Below are 23,091 nucleotides of genomic sequence, written 5' to 3' on the forward strand. Positions count from 1 at the left end.
AGCATGGCCTGAAGAGAGAAGAGATAGCTAGTGAATGGTCCCTCCTCAGCAGAGGCTTCAGGCTGGCTGGCCAGCTCCTAAGGCCTTGCTGCTAGCACTGGGTAGACAAATCTTGTGTTTTACAGGCAGCCCTGAGACTGACCCCTTACGGAAATGCTAATGTGTCTTCTTCCAGGTCTCCCAATGGGACTCCTTTGTGGCACCTGTGTCTGGGTCCATTTCCTTCTCAAGTATCTGAAGCAAATTCCAATTCTTCACCTGCTAGGAGGAGATGGACCCACTACTTAAACTTAAAATTTAACCTCTCACAACCTCTGAATCCTCTAGCCCAGTCCGAAAAATATCCAACACTATCCCCTCTCCTACCCCCAACCTCACTGACCACTGTCACCTTGTGACTGTGGGTTCCAGCCCCACTGTCTGGGTTTCATAAACAAAGTCAGAAAACATGGAGTGGGTGATGGCTCCTAGCCTAGAAAGAAGCCTTCGCTATCACGTTAAAGACTTCCTTAGAATAGCTCTCAGCTCCCAGATCCCCACCTGTCCCCAGGCCGCCATGCATGCTACCAAGGACTTCTCCTACTACAAGAACTCTGCCAGAACAAAGGTGGCTGGCCACGGCGTACTTGGAAATGTTTAGAGTTCTGCCTCTGACCAGCTCTACAATGCCAGGCAAAGGTGTTTCACCTGCCTAAGCCTCAGTCTCCCCATCTGATAACTGGGGCTCCAAGGGCTCTGTGGACTGCTATGGGCTAGAAAGAGAAAGTTCATGGTAAATATTTCCTCAGTTTAATGAGTGCTTCAAGAAAGGAAATACCTCCAGAGGCCCAAAAATTAGGGTAAATGCTTAACAAGACAATTTGGTAACATCTATCTAAGTCAAGACACGTGGGCCAGGGACAGAACACTGGTGTGGATACTCAGGGAGCCACGTACAGGAGTCTCTGGTGACCAGCAAGGGTGAAAGATGAAAATGTTCAGCTCATACTTAGGGACTTGGGAGGCTAAGGGTAGAGGTTCAAGACTCTGACTCAAAAAACAAATCAAACCAACAAAACAAAATAGACCCCCCCAATATTATCCTTTTTTTGCAACATGGTCTGCTATATAGCCCAGAACTCATTACGTAGCCCAGGCTGACCTCAAACTCAGTATCCTCCTGGCCCAGCCTTCAAAGTGCTAAAATGACATTCAAGTACCACTATGCCCAAGTAAGGCACACCATTCAAATCAAAGGGAAAAGCAGACAGGGTCTGGAGAAATGCTGAGCTCGGTAAAGCGTGCAAACACAAGGACCTGTCTACAGACCCTAGCGCTGGCTCACAGGAGTCTTAGTCTCTTTAAAAGATTTCCAGAAGAGCTGGGCATGGCAGCTCACGCCTCTAATCTCAACACTTAAGAGGCTACAGCAGAATTGCCGTGGGTTCTAAGACAGGTCTGGGCTACAGAGTGTGAGACCTTGTCTCAACCCCCATCTTCACTCCCCAACCCCACTGAAACTAAAAAAGGCTGTGAGAGAGTGGCCAGCTGCCCAGTGTTGTCTTGGGTCTCCCCGTCTGGGTTCAACAATGTGTCACTCATACTGAGGCCTAACAGGCAGACCTCAGCTTTATTTTCCCAGCAGGTCAGACAGCAAGGCTCTCCTACAGGATGCCTTCCAGAGCTAGGTGGGCAGCGGCAGGTTGTATCAGTGGGTTGTCTGTGTGGGCTAGGGAGCAGGAACCAACCTGCCCCTTTCACAACCACCCCCGGCTCTCTGTAAAATGTCAGCAAGCTAGGGAAGGGGGGGTGGAGAGACAGGCAAGCTGTTAACCCGCAAGATGCTGGGGCGTGGGTGGTGCAGCCCAGGCTCCCAGACAGCTATTTTGGCTTGTGCTATGATGGTGTTCAGCCCTGGCAGGGGAGAGGCCTTTCTGTGGGAGCTTTGAGCTGGCACTCTTCCAGAAGGGAGGAGGAGGAGATCTCTGCAAATAGAGGGAGAGAGTTCTGGGTACAAGTGGAGTTCACTCTCTTCCTCAGGCTGTTCACAGACCCCAGGCTTACAGGGTCCTCTGAACCCAACCTCTGAATATTCTTCCCCTGGCACCTAATAAAAGGTCACAGATGGACCCCTCTTCTCCAGGTCCAGCCATCAAGTGCCCTGATGGGTTTTTTTCTGGGCGCAGGCTGCCCACCCAGTATCTTTACATCTGGCCTGCTCCTGCTGAATGGACCCTGAGGATCTCATCCATCATGGCAACTCCTTGTGAGATACAACCTCTCATAAACCCAAGGAGTACCTAAGGCCTCCTGAGGCTCTGCAAGGAAGGATGGAGAGACACGAAGGGTTAGTAAGCATGGCATTCAGGTACCGTGCCAAGGCTTTTGGGCTGAGGTCCAGGGTGGACTTCAAGACCTTTCTTAGCCTTGGTCTTTTTCATCTATAAAATGGCCTTTATAGATGCACTCGGGAGGCAGAGGCAGGTGGATCTCTGTGAGTTCAAGGCCAGCCTGGTCTACAAGAGCTAGTTCCAGGACAGGCTCCAAAATAGAGAGAAACCCTGTCTCAAAAAAACAAACAAAACAAACAAAAAACAAGAAAAAAACCACGCAGGCCACTATAGTGATGACTCTATGCCATTGGAGGGCTTATAAGCCTGTCGTTAATGGCCAGAAGAAAGATGGTCTGGGTATCACTCACCTGGACACAGTGAGCGGAGGGACAGCACGAGTGCTCTTTCCAGTTCCTCGTCCACCCTCCCTCCCAGCACAGCTCTAGGTGTACACACCGCTCTCGCGGGCCTTAGCGGTCCATGTTCTGGCCTAGACTTCCCTGCCTGGGCTGAGACGACATTGGCACTCTAAGGACACCCAGGGCCCTCACATGAAACAGAGGTAGAGGCTGAGACAATGCACCAGGAATGGCTCCAGGAAGGAGGGGAGCTGTGAACCTCGGGCAGAGGTGCACCTTCCCAGCGCTGCGACCCTTTAATATAGTTCGCTATGTTGTGGGACCCCCAACTATACAATTATTTTTATTGACACTTCCTAACTATAATTCTGATACTGTGATAAATTAGATGTAAATATTTGTGTTTTCCTATGGTCTTAGTCGAACCCTGTAAAAGGGTCAGGTGGGGAGTGCCAGGTGAGGACCTCAGAAGCAGGAAAGGCTTGGGGGTCCTGATGTGGCACAAATACACATGACCCTGGCTGGCTGTGAGACCTTAGCTGAGTCAAGGTTGTTTCTCTGGGCCTCAGCCTTCAAGGACCTAGAAGGGTGGAGCCAAGTGATAAGAAAACACACACTCCTTATTCCAGCTGGAGTCTTCAGGTAGCTCAACAAGTGAAGGTGTCTGGGTCCACACACAGCAGGTGCCAACGGCCTGGCAGAAGGGAACTTTCTGGCGCTGCCCTTCCCCACGGTAGTCCTGGTCCCCTGCTGCCGCCACAGTGATATTGCAGGGCAGCTTCCTGGGTCGCTCAAGGACCTTGAAGTCTTCTGACCCACTATGGCAGATGAAGGGACCAGCTCAGCCCAAGTCTCAAAGCTAGCCAACCTCTGGGGAAACATGGAGAAGTCTGGAAAGGCTTCCCAGAAGACAGGGGCAGGCCTGCTGCTCTCATGCCCAGCCCCAGGCCCCAAGCCTAGGCTTTCTCTGCCAGGGATCAGAGTCCTCTCTCTGCCCTTGACTGGAAGGGTACCTTCTCTCATATTTTCTTGTAATAAGTACAAATCCTGGTCAGTCCACACGCTGGAGTTTGACCTTTCCATGGTGACAAAATGACAGGAACTGCCCATTCCTTCCCCTGACCTGCAAGCCAGAAACTGGTCCATGTGGCAGTAGACAGAGACCAGGAGAATTCATCCTTCACTTCCAACAGGAGCCAGCTCCATACCTGGGTGCACCCAGCTGAGGCACCGAGGTCCCTTCTTCTCCAAACTGGCAAGAATCCAAGGCTTCTACAGCCACCTGGGCTGTTCCCAGCAATAGCCTGAGCAAGACAATTGATTCACTCAGAGAGGTTCCTTTTGCCCCCAGACAACCTGGCGCCATGGACAGGGGTTCTCGCCTCTGAAAGAGCGGCATCCCTCACCGTGTCCCTCCCCATTCATTGCAAAACCACCCCAAACAGGGGCTCTTTCTGCTCATGCTGCATAGCAGGCACCTCTGCCAGCCTTGTCTTCAGGACTGTGCTCATAGGCCCCAGGTGGCAAGGCCTCTAAATGAGACCTATTGTGTCAAACTCGCTCCACAGGTGTGTCTCCTGCCCTCTGGGAGCTGATGACTTTGAGACTAATGAAGGGCAGGAATGGCAGAACAGACGCTCCGGCTCCCAGGGGGTTGGATGGCCAAAGCTCCTTCTGTCGACATGTGAGTGATGCCAGGCACTTTCTGACGCCCTTGGGGTGCAAAACCAGCTAATCCACAAACTGAGTGACCTGCCTAGGACCAAGCTGCTGGCAAAAGGCCAGAGGATGAGTCGATCCCTCTCCTTAGACCCTGGACTGGTTCTGGGAAACCATCCTCCCACTGGAGACTGACCAACCTTTAGGTTCAGAAAGCCTGAGTGTAAAGATTCCACCAGCTCCACGCAGGGTAGAGGAGAAGCAGATGACCCGGGGTCACAGCAGACCCTTCCCTCCTCCAGCGGGGAGCCGAGGGCTCCAGCATGAAGCAGTAGAGTGGGACAGAGACAGAGGAGGGAAGACTGTATGCTGAGGAAGTTATAGCTCAGCTCTGTGTCTCACTGGACTAAGAAGAGGTAGGTGGCAAAGTGCTCCCCAGATCCCAACCCAGTGATGCCAACTGTATATAGGGCAGGGGTAGGATTGAAGGAAGACACCACAGATACTGTTCTTTCTGACTTGACCACAAGTGACACACATGTGCCCCACCCCACCCCACCCCCGCCAAGCCCACAGCAGACACTGCTAAGTGAGCCAAGGTCCAAATACAGCGCCCAACATGGCTTGAGCAGTCCCCACACCGCTGGTTGTCACTTGTGGACCTGTCTTCTGGCCCATTCACTTAGGAGGCCCCTCAGCCCCAAGGCATAAGGTGTAAGTGGGGTGATAAAAGCAGTGGGGTAAAACACAAAGTTGAATGTCCAAGGAGAAACAAGAGCTGGGTTATAAATAAGCATGGAGCCTGGGAAGAGATGGGAAGAATTGTTCCATCTTGGGCACTGAAGACAGCGGTATACATTAAATTGACAGAACCCAAAGCAGAGACACTAATCCCAACATCTATTCCCACTGTCACCTGGCATCAGATGAAGGGAACGGAGGCTAGCCTCGCTGGTCTGCCAGAGGACCCCTTTCCCCAGCAGTATCTCCCAGTCTCTTCATTTTTTAAGAGCACCACTGCCCTGGTGCAGGCCTCCAGAGCTCAGGCCACTGCATCTATGTTTCTAGAAGTGTTCTGATTTTCTTCTCAATAAGCATCCTAGGAAATCACTTCCCATCCCAGGGTGGTGTGATCCTGTACTTCTCCAGTTGTGCGCTCTAGAGAAATGCCCAGGCTCACTTCTGGAACTGAAGAGCTAGATACACCAATGGTAAGATCTAAGAATCCGACTTTCTTAAAGCTCCCCTGGGCCTCTGTGATGTTGTATTTGGGATCCCGGTACAGAGAAAGGGATGTGGATTTTGGAGTCGGACCAACCTGAGTTCAAATGCTGTCTCGGCCTCTTATGTGCTGTGTGACTCTGGACAAATGGCTCCTTTCTGATACTGTGTTTATTTCATCTATAAAAATGGAAAAATAGAACCTTTCCTGCTTATTTTAGAGATTATATAAAGGGGCTCATCATTCTGCTTGTTCTTCCTGCTGAATGTGCCCAAAGCTCACACCTGCACCCACAAGCCTGTGCTCTTCAAAATGGGCACAGCCCCACAGGTCAGAAGCACTCAACACTTGGTGCCCCATGGGCAGCAACAGGAAGCCTTCAGGGGAGCCCCTCCCCCCCAAGAGCCTGTGAACACTGGAGGCTACATCCTGCAGAGCTGGGTGTCAGCTGCTCTGATCTTGCAGGGCTGTGGGTGACGAAACAGAAGTATTGGAAGCTTCACTGCCTGCCCTGTCTGATGTGATACTGAGCCTGTGTGGCTTTACAGAAGTCTACCGAGCTCCATCTGCCAGTGCAAGCATCCAGGTCTCTTGTGGTGTACGCTCAGCAACACACTGCAGGTGCAAAGAGCAGGGCCCTGGCTAGGGTAAGCCAGGCAGAGGGCATAGATCAGCACCACAGGCACACCACCCACACAGCAGAGGAAAACCACACAGGTTATTAGTAGGTAAATCTACCCTGGAAAGGGCCCAGGCAAAGCTCAGAAGGGGCCAAATACAGCAAAGCCTTAAACAGCCACAAAAAGTAAGAGGGAGGCCCTGGGCAGAGTCCAAGAGGTCAGAGTCCAATCAGCTAAGGCTCTAGGGTCCTTAGCCGATTGGCTGCAAACTCTTGAGCCACCAAAGAAATCCGAGGTCAGAAAGAAATCAATCTGAGAGCTAGGTAGAATACTCCTCTGTGGTCCCTTCTACCAGGGCTTTGCGGGAAGGCACACATGAGCACACATGCCATGAAATGCCCGCACTCAGTCTCTCCACCACAGACGTGGTCAAAGCTCACAGGTACAATATGGTGATATTTGGAGTACTTTGGAAGGGGGCAAGATGAAGCCTCAACAGCCAACCCTGATTCAAAACTATAGCCCACTCCGTCCCTTTCCAAAGCAAGAACTGGAAGAAGGTGGGGGAAGAGAGGATGACTGCCTAGCTGAGGGAGAAGGGGTATCTTCATGCTATTTACGAGGAAAGTAGAACAAAACGCTAGACACCCACTGTTCCAAGAAGTTTAAAACATTGTGTAATTTAATCAGTGACCTGGAGACAGCCATGTGCTCTGGCAAATCACAGTGACCACAATCAGCAGATGCCAAACAGTGGTAGCTGGCAGATAGGTTCCAGAGAACACGAAGGGGGGTGTGATCGCCCCCATCACGCTGGTAAAAAGGCTCAGGAAGACTGGCAAAAAGGAGTGGTGGCCAGTCGTAGGGTTCCTGACCGCTGGTGTCAAGGAGTTGGGGAGACTCTCCCTGCGGGAGGGTTAGGAGCTGACCCTACCACGGCACTAAGGACGAAGCGCACGACACAGCCGGTGCCAGCTCGCGCACCACCCGGACCGCCTGTGCCGGGCGCCTGGACACCCACACCGCCACCCCGCTCACCTGTGCCCAAAGAGCCGCAGCCCCGGGAAGCGCCGCTTGGTCAGGCGCCGCGGCGCCTTGTCCGGCTCGGGACCCGCGTCGCGCTCGGAGTCGCTAGACGAGGCAGAGGCCGACTCCGAGTCGCTGCTCCGGGCCTCCGGGCTGGGGTCCCGCGGCTCCATCCGGCCCTAGCCCCGGCCGGCGGTGGGCCAGCGGGAGACGCCCATGCCGGGCCGGCGGCCGGGGCTCAGCACGCCCGCTCCGCACCGCCCGCCAAGCTCATGGCGAGCGCGCGCTCCGCCCGCCCTGTGCTGCGCGTCCCCGCGCCCCGCTCCCAGGTGCCGGGGAAGCGGCCTCCGCTCCAGGAAGTGCCGACAGCCGCGGCCGCAGGACCCCGCATAGCTGGCCGGGCCTCTGCCTGCCCGCCCGCGCCGAGCACGCCCCCTCGGCCGCCCAGCCGCGCTCGCCCTACGGCGCCCTCTGCCGGCCTCAGGCCGTGCCTCAGCCGGTCGAGGCGGCCTGGGGGCGGGACTTACGGAGGTACCACCCACCCCCGGCTCGGCGACCGGCCCGCCGGCAGGGGACCGACTTCCTGCGAGCCGCTCAAGCTGTTTCCAGATGTCTGATCTCCTCCCGCTCCCCTCAGTCCTCCTCCATCAAGCAACCTACATGACCAAAGTATACACACTCTAGGGCGGCTGTCACCACCTCTCCTCCCGCACCCACAAGTTATATATTGCTCTCTTGTACCCACTCAGCCACTCGTGGCGCCCTCCACTCTTACCCCCTTGGCTCTCCGAAAGAACACCGACCAACAAAAGTCACACAAGGCTCTCCCTGCACACAGCAGCCACGCCCCTCACATTTAGTCACCCTCAGTCAGTACTGGACTCACACTTTCCTCTCACATTCAAGACACCAAAGTCATTCAGTGACCTTCACGCACTCACAAAGAACCTCAGTGTTCCTCAGACAAAGTCATCCCTCCACAGCTGCTCACATGGCTTCCGTCCCTTACCCATTCCTAATGTATGGAATTTTCCCCAGCACAATGTCCAGCATTCCCTTGAGCTCTTATACTTCCTGCACATTCTAATACACATAAGGATAACAGTCACAACCTACACATTCCTTCCCATAAACACCCATATAGAACGAAATAGCTCCTACACACGGATATCTCTGAGGGCAACAATTACAGGACCTCAACTTTCCCTTATACACACACACATCCAGAAATATCCTTAAGTTTTGACACACATTCTCCTCCAGAAATGAGACCAATTGGAACCAGAAGTCACCAGGAGACACCCCATCACACATGTTTGGGGATCCACAACTCAGGTGGTCTCTAGATGTTGCAGAGCTATGGGAGGCCTGGAAGCCTTGGTCCGCCTCCTTCCCAAATCATGCCACCCTGATGCCTACTGTTTTCTTGTGCCCTCCCTTCTAGAAAGCCACATCCTGTCGCCTTCACTTTTACCCTCTCTTCTGGGGCTCTGAGAGCCTGTTTCCCAGGCTGAGCCTTCCACAAACAGCCAAAGCAAGGGGCTGCGATCCCCAAACAAGCCCGTGATTTTGAGCAACAGCCAACACCCAGAAGCCCAGAACCCTCTCTGATACAGTTTCCAGTGGATCTGGAGAAGCCGGACTCCAGATCTCCAGCCAGCAATGGGGATTAGGATGGAAGACAGCCTGACCCTGGCCTCCTGGGTCCGAAGACTTTGAGGAAGTCTTCGGGTGGTTATCAACAAGCTCTATGGGAAAAGCTGGAGGCAGCTGAAGATCCCGAGTTTACACAGGCCTTGCATTGGACTGGGAAAACCCAGCAGCACACCACATAGTGTTCCTACAGTCAGTGCTGGGAGGGATTCTCTCCTCACAACTCCTATCCTGGAGTGAAGCCCTGTACCATGTTACCCCAAGCCTGGAAACATCAGCTTTGTCCTCAAACCTCTTTCGTTTGTGCCTCCGAGGACCTACTGGAAAATGGACGGGTGAGCCCACCTCTGCCATTCTTCCACACCAGTTAGAAAGTGCATAGAGAGATGGAGGACTCTGTGCCCATCCCAGGCCACCCTGTACCTACTGTGTCTGGGGAACCTCAGCAGGGATCTGTGGCACATCCCAGGAGCGGGAGCGCCACATCTGCCTCAGTGCCCTGGGCAGTTCGGCTTCTTTCGTCCCCAGCACCTTCGCGGGGCCCAGAGCTGCAGCCACATCGCAGCCTCCCCCGGCTCTGTGGCCAGCCCCCAGTGCGCTCATCCTGCCCAGCGACTCTCTTCCTCTTTCCGCACTTCCTGACTGGGGGGGGGGGGGGCTGCAAGAGGCCTGCTGGAGGCTCAAGCTGAGGACCACAGGGCTTATCGGCGCCTTCCGCTGACTGGGGCAGAAGACTGGCGGGGCACAGAGCTGCAGGGAGTTCAGGGGGCAGGTGGGGACAAGCCCAGCCTAGCAGTCAAGAGAGAAACCCAAGCAAGAGTCAAAAGCTGCCAGGCAGACACTAGACCTGCCTGGACTGGAATCTGCACCCCAGCTCCAGTATGCCTTTCCTTTCCAAATAACTTCTCTGAATTTCATCTCTTGGTCCCGCTAGCGTCTCTCACTTCATGACATTCCCCGAGGCACACTGGCTCCAGGGTACCAAGCCTGTCTGTATCCAGCTTTCTTAGCATCTTGTTTGCACCATACCATCCTTCAGAGCTAGGCACACAGAGCCGTGGTGTGTTGAAAAGGGCAGTGGGACCTGGACCAGGTCATAAATCTCCTAATGTCACTTTACTTGGAAACAAGACTATAAACAATTAACCAGTGAATATGTTTTTCAGAGAGTTTTGGGAAACCTGTCTTCTCATCTGTAGAATGGACTATAATTTGGACTCATTGGGCTGTAAGTGGATTAAATAAGAGGCGAAAGGATTTATAGACTATTTAGAAAATATTTATTGGTTCATTGTATCCATGGGATGATGTATTAGAGCAGGGAGCTAAGAAGCAAGTTCTACCTTCATGGAACTTAGAGTCCAGTAGGGGAAGACAGTCAGGAAACAAGCAATCCATGCTTGTCAGACAATTTGATGTACTATTAAAGAGAGAGAGGGAGGGAGGCAAAATGAAGGGGAAAGAGAGTGATAATCAGGGGGACTGGGTAAGGAGGTGACATTTGAGAGTAGACCCAAATGAATCAAGAGAGTGGACGATGTGACCATCTGGAGAACAGCATTGTGGATAGAGAGAGCAGAAAGGGAAGAGGCATGTGGCTGAGGAACTGGCAGGCGGGAGAATGCGGGAAGGTCTGGAAAAATCTTGAGACTAGACTGGGCTGGAGATGGAGGCCACCACAAAGGCCTAGCGAACATAAAAAGGGCCAAGGCTTATTCTTCTTACTCTTCTATCCTTCAGGCTGCCGAGGGAGGAAACTGGGCCTTTCTCGAGCATTCGTTAAACATGCTGCTTTATAACTAGTTCCTTAGTTGTGTGTGTGACTGTGAATTCCTGGAGGACAGAAACAGTGTCAATCCCACTGCAGAGTCCGCTGACAGTCTACCCGACCTCCATGCAGCTCTGTGCCCCGTGCTCCTGTGACTAGAACAGAACTGCTTTCAGTAGTAACTCACCAGGTGAATGGACACCTCCAATAAATCTTACTAATATATAGTCATCTCATTGAATTCTTTTTTTATATTTATTTATTTATTACATATACAATATTCTGTCTGTGTGTATGCCTGCAGGCCAGAAGAGGGCATCAGATCTCATTACAGATGGTTGTGAGCCACCATGTGGTTGCTGGGAATTGAACTCAGGACCTTTGGAAGAGTAGGCAATTCTCTTAACCACTGAGCCATCTCTCCAGCCCCCTCACTGAATTCTTTAATGACCCTATGAGGTATAGCTTGTTATTTTCCTCTTTTTTAATTAAAAAAATAAAACAAACTAGGCATGGTGGTGCATGCCTTTCGAGTTTTATCACTTGGGAAGCCGAGGCAGGTGGATTTCTATGAGGGCCAGCCTTCTCTATACAGCAAGTTTCACACCAGCCAGAGCTACATAGCCTGATCTTAAAAACAAGACTGGTCAGTGGTGGCACGCCATTAATCCCAGCATTGGGGAGGCAGAGGCAGGCGGATCTCTGTGAGTTTGAAGCCAGCCTGGTCTACAGAGTGAGTTCCAAGACAGTCAGGGCTGTTACACAGAGAAACCCTGTCTCAAAAAAATCAATCAAACAAACAAAAAACCCACCACCACCAACAAAACACACACAAATTACATTTATTTATGTGTGTTTGTATATATGCATGTGTGTAATTGTGCCACACGGATGGAGGGCAGAGGACTTTTTGTGAGAGTTGGTTCTCTCCTTCCAGCATGTAGGTCCTGAAAATCAAACTCATGGCATTAGGCTTATAGCAAGCATCTTCACTCTCTGAACCATCTTGTCAGACCTGTTCTCCTCCTTTTACATGGGAAAACAGAGACACAAACCTGCCAATCTAAATCCCTCAAAGAGAAAAAAAAAGTAAAAACAAAACAAACAAACCCACAGACAAATAATAATCTGGCAAGTGGTAGTGGTGCACATCTTTAATCCCAGCACTTGGGAGGCAAAGGCAGGTGGATCTCTGAGTTTGAGGCCAACCTGGTTTACAGAGTGAGTTCCAAGACAGCCAGAACTATACAGAGAAACCTTGTCTCAAAAACTGAAAAACAAACAAATAAAAAAAAAAACCAAACAAAGACTCTAACCCCAGGTCTATGGGATCTTACTGCCTTCCTAAGGTCTGAATGCATGTCAGACTCTGCACCTGTTTTTCCGATCGTTGTCCCTTGAACACGAACGTGTCACCTGTGAGTCCTTCAACATGGACTCTTTGTGCTGAGGTCTCCCGGAGACTTTCCCCGCCAGGCCAAAATCTATTCTAACAGGAGGCGGTGGCAGGGCCCAGCCTTCCTCCCAGGCATTCTGCAAGAAGCTGCAGCAGTTAAACAGAGGAAATGGGGCTGGGCTTGTTTTCCATCTGGACAGCAGAGGCAGGAAATGGAGCTCCTGGAGGGGAAGTCAGGCTTTGAGCTGCAGGGTAACTATGATTGTTCAGCCAGGGCCATTCTGGTTGAGTGGAGAGGACAAGGCTGGGGAAGATGCTCTTGTTAGTTCATAGGCCATGTGCCAGCACTGGGGAGCTGGGGACCCCTCAGCATCCACCCAGGTACACACAGGAAGAGGAATCTGGGTAAGGAGATTATTCTGGTCTTTGCTGAAGCCCCTGAGGATGAGGTGTTCTACTTTCTCTGGCCTGGATAAGCAAGTGGGAGCTGGGGAAAAGAAATGTACCAGGCCACCAAATACTCAACCCACGACCTGGACATCCTCTGCCCTCAAAACCTGCCTTCTTGGTCTGACCTTCGGGCTCTTTGTGTCCCGATTGCTCTTGCTTTCTTGCCTCCTGGCCCAGGCTTTCTCTGTGGAGGTGTTCTTTCAGCTTACATCATGGAAGGGATGCTTTTTGTAGTAGAGGCTCAGTAAGCAAAATTTCCTTCTTTTTTCATGCTTTCTCAGTTGTGGACCTAACCCCTGAATTTCATTCTGGCTATGCTGCTGGATGCTTGTCTTGCTGGCATGGTGGTCCTTGCTGTTTTGTCAATTGGAGTCTTCATCCTTCATACCCCGACCCAAGCAACAGCCCTGAGGAAGTGGAAAGAACCCAGAACAGAGTCACTTAGCTCACATCCAGCCCTTGCTGTGTGACTCTGCACTACCCATTAGCCTTAAATTGGACTTGATGATTCCTTTCTATTTTATTTTATATTTATGTATTTATTTTTGCATTTCCAGGGATGGGGATTGAACCTGGGTCCTCTTGCATGCCAGTGTTCTACCACACTAAACTATTCCCTCAGCTCTGTACTTGGGTGACAAGGTCTTAGTCTGCAGCCCATGACAGCCTCAAAATTATGTATCCCAGTGCTGCAGGTGACAGAGGCTCCACCAGAAGCTCCTCCTGGGTGGCTTCCTGAAAGCTATGAACAGAAAGGAGTCTGACATGGAAGAGGTAGGACTCTAACCATGGTGGTGGTGGTGGTGGGGGGGCAAGGGAGACAGCCCCAGCATGCGCAGCTTAGCAGAAAAAGGTAGTTCTTCAGACCATCATCATTTGAAAGTCACTCTTTGACTCTTTCCCCAGTCCCTACACTGAAGGTCAGAGGGGAGTTTGGATGGTTCTCTCCTAGGTTCAGCAGGATCTGCCTCTAGACACAACTCCCTTTTGTCCCCAATTTGGATTATACAAACCCCTAGAGCAGGACAGGCAGATACATGACGATCCTCCTGTAACCTGGTAGAGTCACAAACTTGGAATGCAGAGAAAACCTTCAGTGCCCACTCCCCTCACTCCCCCTCCCGATTCCAGCATTCAGTACGGAGTCCAAAGGAAAACTGAAAGGCGGCCCTGGGAAGTCCACAAGGTTGGGGCTTTGGGATAAAACAGATCAGATTAAGTTTCCCGTTGTGTGGTCTTAAGAAATTGCTTGACTTCTCTGAAGCTTCATAGATTGAGTCAGTGATCTTGAGGGAACTCCAAGCCTGCTGTGCACCCCATTCCCCAATCATCTGTAGCCTGAAAGCCTGGAATCTATTCCCAGTCTTTCCCAAAACTTCCATGCCACTAGAGAGGTTTCCCAGCCGGCATTGACCCTTGTCCTTGGGCCCTGGCCCTTAAAGCTCTTCTGAATGTCCCGTTGTGAAAATGTACCAACTCAGACAAAAACTAGAGACTTTCTGGTGCCCTCACTTCTTCGCAGCACCCCTGGGAACCTCCTCAAAACCGCAGCGACCTCTTAGCCACCTTGGGCATACCCAAATGGCTTATGCTATGTGGCGTTTGAGCTGCTGGGGACACATGCCAAAGTCTTTATGCCAAAACGAAGTCTGATGAAACCCTCTTCAGGAGAGCTAACTGCTGCTCAAAGGCCTTAGTCTATTCCCGCCTCTGGACTCTGCGGGCCCAGGCATTTCACTCCCTCTTCTGCGCAAACCTCCAACTGGAGGAAGGAGTTCCTGTCAGGGCCTGGGCTCTGACAAAGGAAGGAAAATGGACGGACCCCCGGCTTCCGGTTTCCTCTGCCAGCGGTCCCCTCCCTCCCCCTGCTCCAGCTCAGCTCTCTGCCCCCGGTTTTTGCATTTTTAATTCGGGACAGAATGTGATCTCTAGCAAGCTTCTTGCTTTATCCTGTTGCTATTTAAATTACAAATCGGCCTCATCTCCCTGTCACTTTAGGGCTATTTTTAGCTTCTGGTAAATAGCAGCAGGGAGAGTAGGATGGGTGCCCCTCCCTCGAGGAGCTGTGTCCCCGAGGCTGCGTGCTCTTCACAGGGGGCACCCTCCCTGCCAGCTGGCCCACTAGTGTCCTGGGAGGGTGGAGGGATAAGGGGGCAATGGGGACTGGGACATGCTCGTTCCTTCTCTTAGCGACGGCTGGCTTTGCTATCCTCAGTTCCCACCTTTAGCATTGCTCCAGTCTGCTTCCACCGTCCTTCCTGGACCACCCTAACCCGTCCAGCCCTAAGGAAGATCTAGCTCTGCATTGCTCCAGTCTGCTTCCACCATCCTTCCTGGACCACCCTAACCCGTCCAGCCCTAAGGAAGATCTAGCTCTGCATTGCTCCAGTCTGCTTCCACCATCCTTCCTGGACCACCCTAACTCGTCCAGCCCTAAGGAAGATCTAGCTCTGCATTGCTCCAGTCTGCTTCCACCATCCTTCCTGGACCACCCTAACCCGTCCAGCCCTAAGGAAGATCTAGCTCTGCATTGCTCCAGTCTGCTTCCACCATCCTTCCTGGACCACCCTAACACGTCCAGCCCTAAGGAAGATCTAGCTCTGCATTGCTCCAGTCTGCTTCCACCGTCCTTCCTGGACCACCCTAACTCGTCCAGCCCTAAGGAAGATCTAGCTCTGCATTGCTCCAGTCTGCTTCCACCGTCCTTCCTGGACCACCCTAACCCGTCCAGCCCTAAGGAAGATCTAGCTCTGCATTGCTCCAGTCTGCTTCCACCGTCCTTCCTGGACCACCCTAACCCGTCCAGCCCTAAGGAAGATCTAGCTCTGCATTGCTCCAGTCTGCTTCCACCATCCTTCCTGGACCACCCTAACTCGTCCAGCCCTAAGGAAGATCTAGCTCGCGTTTTTTACTAGTTCACCTAGAGTCGGGAACTGTATGCCCGTAGTCTGTGTCATCATCCTTCACCCACACTATAAAGTGGGTATCATTGTTCCCATTTTTCCATATGAGGAAACAGGGTTAGAGGTGAAAGAATCACAACTCAGAAAGGTCAGAGCTGGCTTCCACCGGGACTCTCAGTCCCTAAGCCAGTGTGCAGATCTCTGTTGGAAAGCAGGAGCCACACCTATGTCTCTGTGCTCAGGTAAATGTATGCATCAGAGTGTTGCCATATGGCTTGAGGGGTCCCATCTCCTGGATCAGGGGTAACAGCCCATAGCTCCTGGGCCTCATCTGGCCCAGTGCCTGATTGTATAGGGTCCTTCAGGGCTACGAATGGTTTTTCCATTTCTCGAAACAGGAAGAAACCAAAGAATAGGATTTTGTGACAGCGAGACGATATGAGATGTAAAGTTCAGGGTCTATAAGCAAAGCTTTAGAGGAAACCAGTCACGCTCACTCGGTCACACATTGTCTACACTGCCTTTGCGCCATGGTCAGGGCTGAGTAGCCATGACAGGGAATTCAGGACTTGCAAAGCCTAAAATATTTACTGTCTGGCCTTGTACAAGATCCGGCTTCTGTTGAAGAAAAAGACTGAGCAGGGCCAGAAATCCAGGACCATGGCAGCATGTACAGGGACACCTCCTACCCGTAATCATCTCCGCTTCACTCTCTTAGCCATATCCTTCTCTTTGACTTCTCCATAGGTGAGGCCAGTGGTTTTCAAACTGGCTGAACTATCAGAATTACAAGAGAGGTTTACAGATTGAGACTCTAATCCCAGTTGACCTAGGGGGTAGGGTTTAAGAAACTATTCTTTTGGGAAAAGATCTTCACTAACCCCACATCAGACAGAGGTCTGATCTCCAAAATATACAAAGAACTCAAGAAATTGGCACCAAAAGATCACATAATCCAATAAAACAAACAAAAATGGCGTACAGACCTAAACAGAGAACTCTCAACAGAGGAATCTAAAATGGCTGAAAGATACTTTAGGAAATGTTCAACATCCTTAGTCATCAGAGAAATGCAAATCAAAATAACTCCGAGATTCCATCTTACACCTGTAAGAATGGCCAAGATCCAAAACACTCATGACAACTTATGCTGGAGAGATTGTGTGGAAAAGGGAACACTTCTGCAAGCTGACACAGCCCCTTTGGATGTCAGCGTGGTGATTTCAAAGAAAATTAGGAAACAACCTTTCTCAAGACTCAGTAATACCACTTTTGGGTATATATCCAAAGGATGCTCAATTGTGCCACAAGGACATGTGCTCAACTATATTTATATCAGCTTTGTTTGTCATAGCCAGAAGCTGGGAACAACCTAAATGCCCCTTGACCAAAAAATGGATAAGGAAAATGTGGTACATTTATGCAATGGAGTACTACACAGCGGAAAAAAATAATGATAGCTTGAATTTTGCAGAAAAATGGATGGAACTAGAAAACATTATTTTGAGTGAGGTAACCCAGACATAGAAAGACAATTATCACATGTACTCACTCATAGGTGGTTTTTAAACATAAATCAAAGAAAGCCAGCCTACAAACCACAATCCCAGAGAATTTAGACAGCAACACGGATGCTAAGAGATACTTAAATAAATATAATTTACATGGGAAGTAGAAAGTATAAAAAGACAAGATCTCCTGAGTAAATTGGAAGCATGGGGACCTTGGGGGAGGATTGAAGGGAGAAGCAGAGAGGCAGGGAGGGGAGCAGAGAAAAATGTAGAGCTCAATAATATCAATAAAAGAAAAAGAAACCATTCTTTATTTTTATTTATTTGTTTGAAACAGGGTTTCTCTGTGTAGCTTTGGAACCTGTCCTAGCACTTGTTCTGTAGACAAGGTTGGCCTCAAACTCACAGAAATCCACCTGCCTCTGCCTCCTGAGTCCTGCCACCACCACCCAGCTAAGAAACCATTCTATTGTTTTATTTTTTTCCTGATGTCTTACCAGAATTGAACCTAGGTTCTCACACATGCTCGGCAAGCACTCTGTCACTGAGCTACAACTTCAGCCTTAAAGATATTCTTTAGGTGACTGGAGAAATGGTTCAGCAGTGAAGAGCATGTACTGGCCTTGCACAGGAGCCAGGCTTGGTTCCCAATACACGTGCGGCGGCTCACAACCACCTGTAAATCCGGTTCTAGGACATCTGACCCCTTTTCTGGCCTCTGTAGGATCCTCTACACACCTGGAGTGTAGGTTCACACACATGCACATAAATAAAAAAATATATTTTTAAAATCATTTAAAAAGACATACCAGGTGATTTGGTTTTGTAACTTAACTACTGGGCGTAGCACTAGAGGTGGGCATAACACTAGAGGTGGCCCACAAACAACAAACCCAGCATCCCTCACTCCTTTCTGGTTCCTTATCACTCCAAGTCTCTCAAGCCGTGTTGGGGATACCTTCTCCCCTGTCCGGATGTGGATGGGAGATGTGAGGCTCTACATTTCGGCCTGCTCCTTTTGATGGGGATTTGTTGAAAACCAGGTCACTTTTAACCCAAGCAAGAGCCTACCGCATTCTAATGGGCTCTGTTTTCCAGCCTGTGGCAACTCTGAGGCTACTTCTCAGCAGGCCCCTCCTCCCTAGAAGCCTCTAAAGTCCTGCTGAAAGCCCCTGTGGTCCTCTCTTGCGTCAGAAGCAGCCAGGCCTCTGTCCTGCTTCCGCTTGCACCCCGTCTCTTGCCCTCATATTTCTATGCCCCCGTATTTCTGCCTGAAAGCCTTTTCTCTCCGTGAAGGGCTTTCAACTGCTTTTCTTAGCAACTCCTCACAGCAGGACTGGAGGTTTAGCTGTGAGCCAGAGTTTTATGGAACTGTGGCGGGCAGAGAATGTGAAAAGGGCCACGGTGAGTCCGAGCTCCTGAGAGCCAGGGGACAGCAGCCTGCGTCAGCTGGCCTCTCAAGACTTCCCACATGGCTGTTCCTCTGCTGCCTCTGCCTCCTCTTTGTCTCCTCTGAAGGCTTAAAGGGCCCCCAAGCTGCTTCCTCCTTCCAGACCTCTACCTAGGGGCCGTCCTTGCCTTAATGCCTGGCTCAGCTCTAGTGCTAAGATTAGACCCCTGGCTGACCTCAGCATGTAATGATCTGTCCTGCCCAGGTACGAGCCTCAGAATAAGAGACCTAACTTGGTTCTATGCATACTTGATGGCTAGGGACCTCCATGCTGGGCTGTGGAAGAGTGTCTACATGGGGGAGTTTTGGTCCTTACAGCTGCCTCGCCACCCCCTATGTGTGTTCATGCACACCCAGCATCTTCTATGTCAACCCTTTAAGGATGCTCTCTGTTCACTATTCTCCAAGCTCTACCTGACCCTGGCCTCCTTTCTAGTGGGAATGCTATATATTTCCCTGACTTGCATCTAGAGAAAATCCTGGGAGGTGCTTTTTGTACAGAGCTAAGATAGTTAAGCATGGATGTCTTTGACCAGATCTTCTGACTCCCAAATCAATATTTCTTCCAGGATTCCACAGACTCTGCTCTTCCCCCAGGGGAACTTTCAGAAACTCCTCTATCTCAGCCAGAAGCCCTGGCAGGTACTTTCTTCTTAGCAGGGCTCTGGAAGACCTTGGTAATGGAGCCAAGCATGCTCACGCTTCTCAGTGTGAAGGTAGGGCCCTTGGGAATCTAACCTATTTCCATTTTCTCCGAGCATCCATCTCACTGCAGGATGGTGGTTAAGTTCCTTCTCCACCCTTCCTCAAGTGATGGATCCAGGCCTAATGGCTTCATAGCTCTCGGGGCTGAACCAATTTTATGCTCTTTCTTCCTAGAAGGCTTGAAGAGAACCAGGGCACTCACTGTCAGACATGCCCAAGCCCCTTGCGGGCCAGTAGACTTGTCTTCTCCCATCAGGTTAATGGCTTTAGGGATGCAGATGGACCTTGGGATCTCTCTAATGGGCCCTCTAAAGAATGCCACTCTGTGCCAAGGGATTGATGGGGAAGTGGAAACTGAAGACTGCCCATCTCCTCCCTTCCACCTGGGCCCCACCCTTGTTGTGAAGAACAGCGCTCTCTCTCACAGATCTCACCCCAGGTCATTATAACGGCCTCCAGCTGTTTCTGCCAGGGGACCCTTTGAACAGAGGTGGCAGGATCAAAGAAGTGGGCAGTTGATAGCGTAATTAAGAGGCTGGATGGACAATGGGTGGGTTCTGCTACTGCAGACGCTAGTGCAGGTATGCTGTGTTCGAGGGGCTTGGTGGGATGCTCTTCTCCATTTCTGAGCAGTAGGTTTCCAGCTGTTGTGGCAGGAGGCAATTCCTGCACACCAGCTTGTGCTTAGCACAGGGGCAGCCACAGGAGGGCACAGAGGAGGAGGCTGCTGTGCCTGATTCTCCTGGAAGAAAGGCCAGCACACAGAGGTCTGTATGGACCACATCTCTGTGGGCTTTCAGAGACACAGCACTAGGCACACAACTGTCACTCAACAAATAGATGCCGAATGAACAGAGCCTTCACTTTTCACAGCCCAGGGGGGGAAGGCATCCTTACTGCTTTTCTGAATCCCAGCCCCTACCACAGGACCAGGCAAGCGGCAGGTGGGCGCGTCGTGAATGCTGATAGCGCAGTGACCGGTGGTCCGCGCGCAGTGTCCCCTCGGTCCCCATCCTCCTTACCTGTAAGACACCTGCTTTCGGAGGTGCATCTGGCGAAATCGCTCTTCCACCGGGGTTCCGGCAGCCACACTTCGGGTACCCTCGGGCCAGGGTTGAAAGACCTCGGCCTCCTCACCGCGCCGGCAGCGCCGCCTCACCACCTCCTCCTCCATAGCACGGCCACCGGCGGCCCTGTCACCGCGCGGTCCTCCTCCTCCTGGCCCCTCGGCCATCCTTTGGCGGACCGCGTCCGTGCTCCCGAGGCCTGGCGGGAATCCCACCAAAGTTCAGAGTCTCGAGCGCTCCCCTGATGGGGGCGCCAGGCAGGGAGCAAGGCAAAGAGGAGCCCGATCTTGCACGTCCGTCGCAACGCTGAGCCCAGACGACAGGATCCCGGAGCTGCAGAACTCAGCTCCTGAGAAAGGCCGGCGGAGATGTTCCTGAGCCCTGGGGAGATTGTGTCCTTGGAAGGGTCGCGATGCTGCGTGGGATGCTGCCGGGGCGAACCCCGGACGACAGGACCCCTAGGACGAGCCCAGCCGGAGCCTTGTAGCTGCCGCCGCCTGCACCAGAGTGTACCTGGGGTCCGAGGGGCGGGCGTCGCCTAGCGCTGCTTGACCGGTCCTGGACCCCGGAAAAGCGAGCCCATTTCAGCGGGCCGAGGCCACCAACCTCGCTGGGGTCTCGAGATCAGAGTGCGGGATGCTGCCCTGGCCCACCTCTGCGCCCCTACCCTGGCACTGGTACCACCTGCCAATCATCGCTCCACCTGTCACTCAGCCGCGGTGATGCAAACCGCTCCTTCTGTCCCGCGTTTTCCGGCCTTGGCATTCGTTGCTGCTGTAGGCAGGTTGGGGGGGGGGGGGGGCGCGGACAGGGGCGGTGACACGAAGCAGCTTTAACCCTGTCCGCGCTGTGGGAGTTTAGGGCTCAGGTTGGATTTGAGGAAGGGGCACAGGAAACATACGGCTTACATCAATCTATAGGTACATCTTGCAAATGTGGGGACACCATCTCCAGGCCTAGAGCTCTCAAGACCAGGGCTTATTTAAGCTGGACCAAGCTGGGTTAACTCCTAACCCTGGGATGCTGGGCCTTCTGGAAGTGCTCTATGTTCTGGATTTGGGGTATCCCAGAAAGCTGAATCAGCATCTTCTAGGACCGAAGCTGTTAGGAGAGAGGAGGACACAGGGGACCAAAAGGAAACTAGAGGCTTCCATCTTAGATTGCCTTGACATCTTAACTCCATGTCTGTCTTTGCCCCACCTTCTCTTGGGCTTGGGGGTGTTCTCCAACTGTACCATTGCAGGAAGCTGGGTGAGTCCTCAGATCTAATGTGTTTGTGACCCTGACTCCATCCCCAGGTCCCTTCTCCAGGCAGTATTAATGACAATCCTTTGCTTATCCTCCAGCCTGGATTCAAGGCCCACATCCCGCCATCCAGCCCATCCATCCATTTCCTCTGATGCATCTTATTCTGGAACTGTTGTCAGTTCTTCATAGCGTCATTTAGACGGTCCCATCCACCTGGGGTTCCTTCTCATCACAGATTTTAAATTCTGAGGCTCCATTAAAAGTTTTCCTTTCCAAAACAGCTCCTCAACTGGTCCAGCTGAGGCTTCCTCCTAGCCTTCCGTGTCCTCTGTGAAGATGTCGAGTGTAGTCTGCCATTCTTTCCCATTGCCCGTGAGTGTGGGAAGGTGGGAGAGACCTGACTTACAAAGGTCGAGAATGGACTGCCTTGGGTTCCTCTGCGTCCTGGCTGTGGCTGTGCTGTCTTATGCCTTTGCTTAGGTTATCCATCGCCCAAGGTATGTTCTCTTCTCATAAGGAAAGCACACCCATCCTTCAAAGCTCATTTCCAGAGCCATGGCCCCCATGCATTCCTTCTTGGTACTCTACTGAAGATGCTCTCTTTCTGGCCCGAGCAGATTGCATCGGGCAAACCTTGCACACCCTCACAGTAGCAACCACGTCCCTGAGCAGCAGGTATTATGGCTTCCTTCACGCTGTAGAGAAGGATTCAGAAATGACATTTAGTGATTTAGTTGCTCAAAATAGCTCAAAATAGCTCATGGTGAGTGGCAGGGCATTTGAAGTCTAGGCCTCTGGTACCAGCTCTCGTGCCCCCTCCGCCCCCGCTGTGCTGCTGTGGCAACCCTCCCTTTTCTCTGTAAATTTCCAAAGGCCTGCTATCATTTTGCTTCCCACGTCTTAGTGGCCCAGCAAGCCCCCTTTGGATTAAACTTCCTTGGCCGCAAAGGAGCTTTCTCCCCAAAGCCGAGTTACAAAGAAATCCTGCTGCTAGGGGCTGGGAGCCCCGCCCCTCAACCCAGCTGCCCTCCAGTCCACCCTCTAGGACTCTGACCTTTGATTTTCAAGCAACCTGGCCCAGAGTAGCCTCCTACACCGTGAATTACGGTAGCGCTGGCTGGGTCTGACGTTCACTCACCAGCTGCCTAGCTGCTGGCTTCCCAGGTGGGGTTTTGTTTGGCTCTTTCCTGCAGAGCTCTTCCCCACTTAGCGCTTTTAAAGTGGGCTTCATTCCGCCATCCACACACACCTCACCCCTCTGGGCTAGCTTCTGGCTGCATTATCTTTAAGCTAGGGCTTGGCTTCCTTCCCAAGAGGAGAAAAATGAAGCCCTCCTCCTGACCAGCCTCATCACCTTCTGCAGCCTTTTGTAGTGGCATCTTACTCCTCTGGCCCCAGCCCACCCATTACCGCCGCCATACTTAGAAAACAGTTACTGATGTCTGCGGCATAATGGCTGTGTCGCTAAGCATTTTCCTGGACTTCTCAAACAGCTTTCAGAGGGTGGGTACCATTTTACAGATGAGCTCACTGGGGTGGATACATTAAGTGGAACAGGGAGAGAGCACACTGATGACCAAGCAACTTGGACTCATTTGGAACCAAGTGTCTTGGCCTATCTCCTCCACTCCCAGAGAGACACAGAGTACTTGCTACTTACATCAGACAGGTGTTCATTTTGGTCAGATGGTTCCTGAGCTGGTCCAGCCTCCTGGGTCTGGAACCTTGCTTGGCCCATCTCT

At 51.8% G+C, this 23,091-nt stretch overlaps 1 protein-coding gene across 5 annotated transcripts in view; it reads right to left on the reverse strand.

The window, feature by feature from the left end:
* Positions 1–22,055, reverse strand: part of Dgkz (diacylglycerol kinase zeta) — a 43,120-nt gene extending 21,065 nt beyond the window's left edge. For 2 of the 5 annotated variants that reach the window (XM_075961420.1, XM_075961419.1), the window contains exon 1: positions 7,211–7,513. In XM_075961420.1, coding sequence (XP_075817535.1) covers positions 7,211–7,371 — 161 coding nt within the window. In that variant the 5' untranslated portion in view covers positions 7,372–7,513. Of the gene's footprint in view, positions 1–7,210; positions 7,514–9,278; positions 9,455–20,056 lie in introns of those variants that run through there. The other 3 variants (XM_075961417.1, XM_075961416.1, XM_075961418.1) reach the window with 3 other exon arrangements.
* Positions 22,056–23,091: the final 1,036 nt, after the last annotated feature.

Source organism: Microtus pennsylvanicus, chromosome 2 (genome assembly GCF_037038515.1).
Source record: "Microtus pennsylvanicus isolate mMicPen1 chromosome 2, mMicPen1.hap1, whole genome shotgun sequence".
Lineage (NCBI taxonomy): Eukaryota > Metazoa > Chordata > Mammalia > Rodentia > Cricetidae > Microtus > Microtus pennsylvanicus.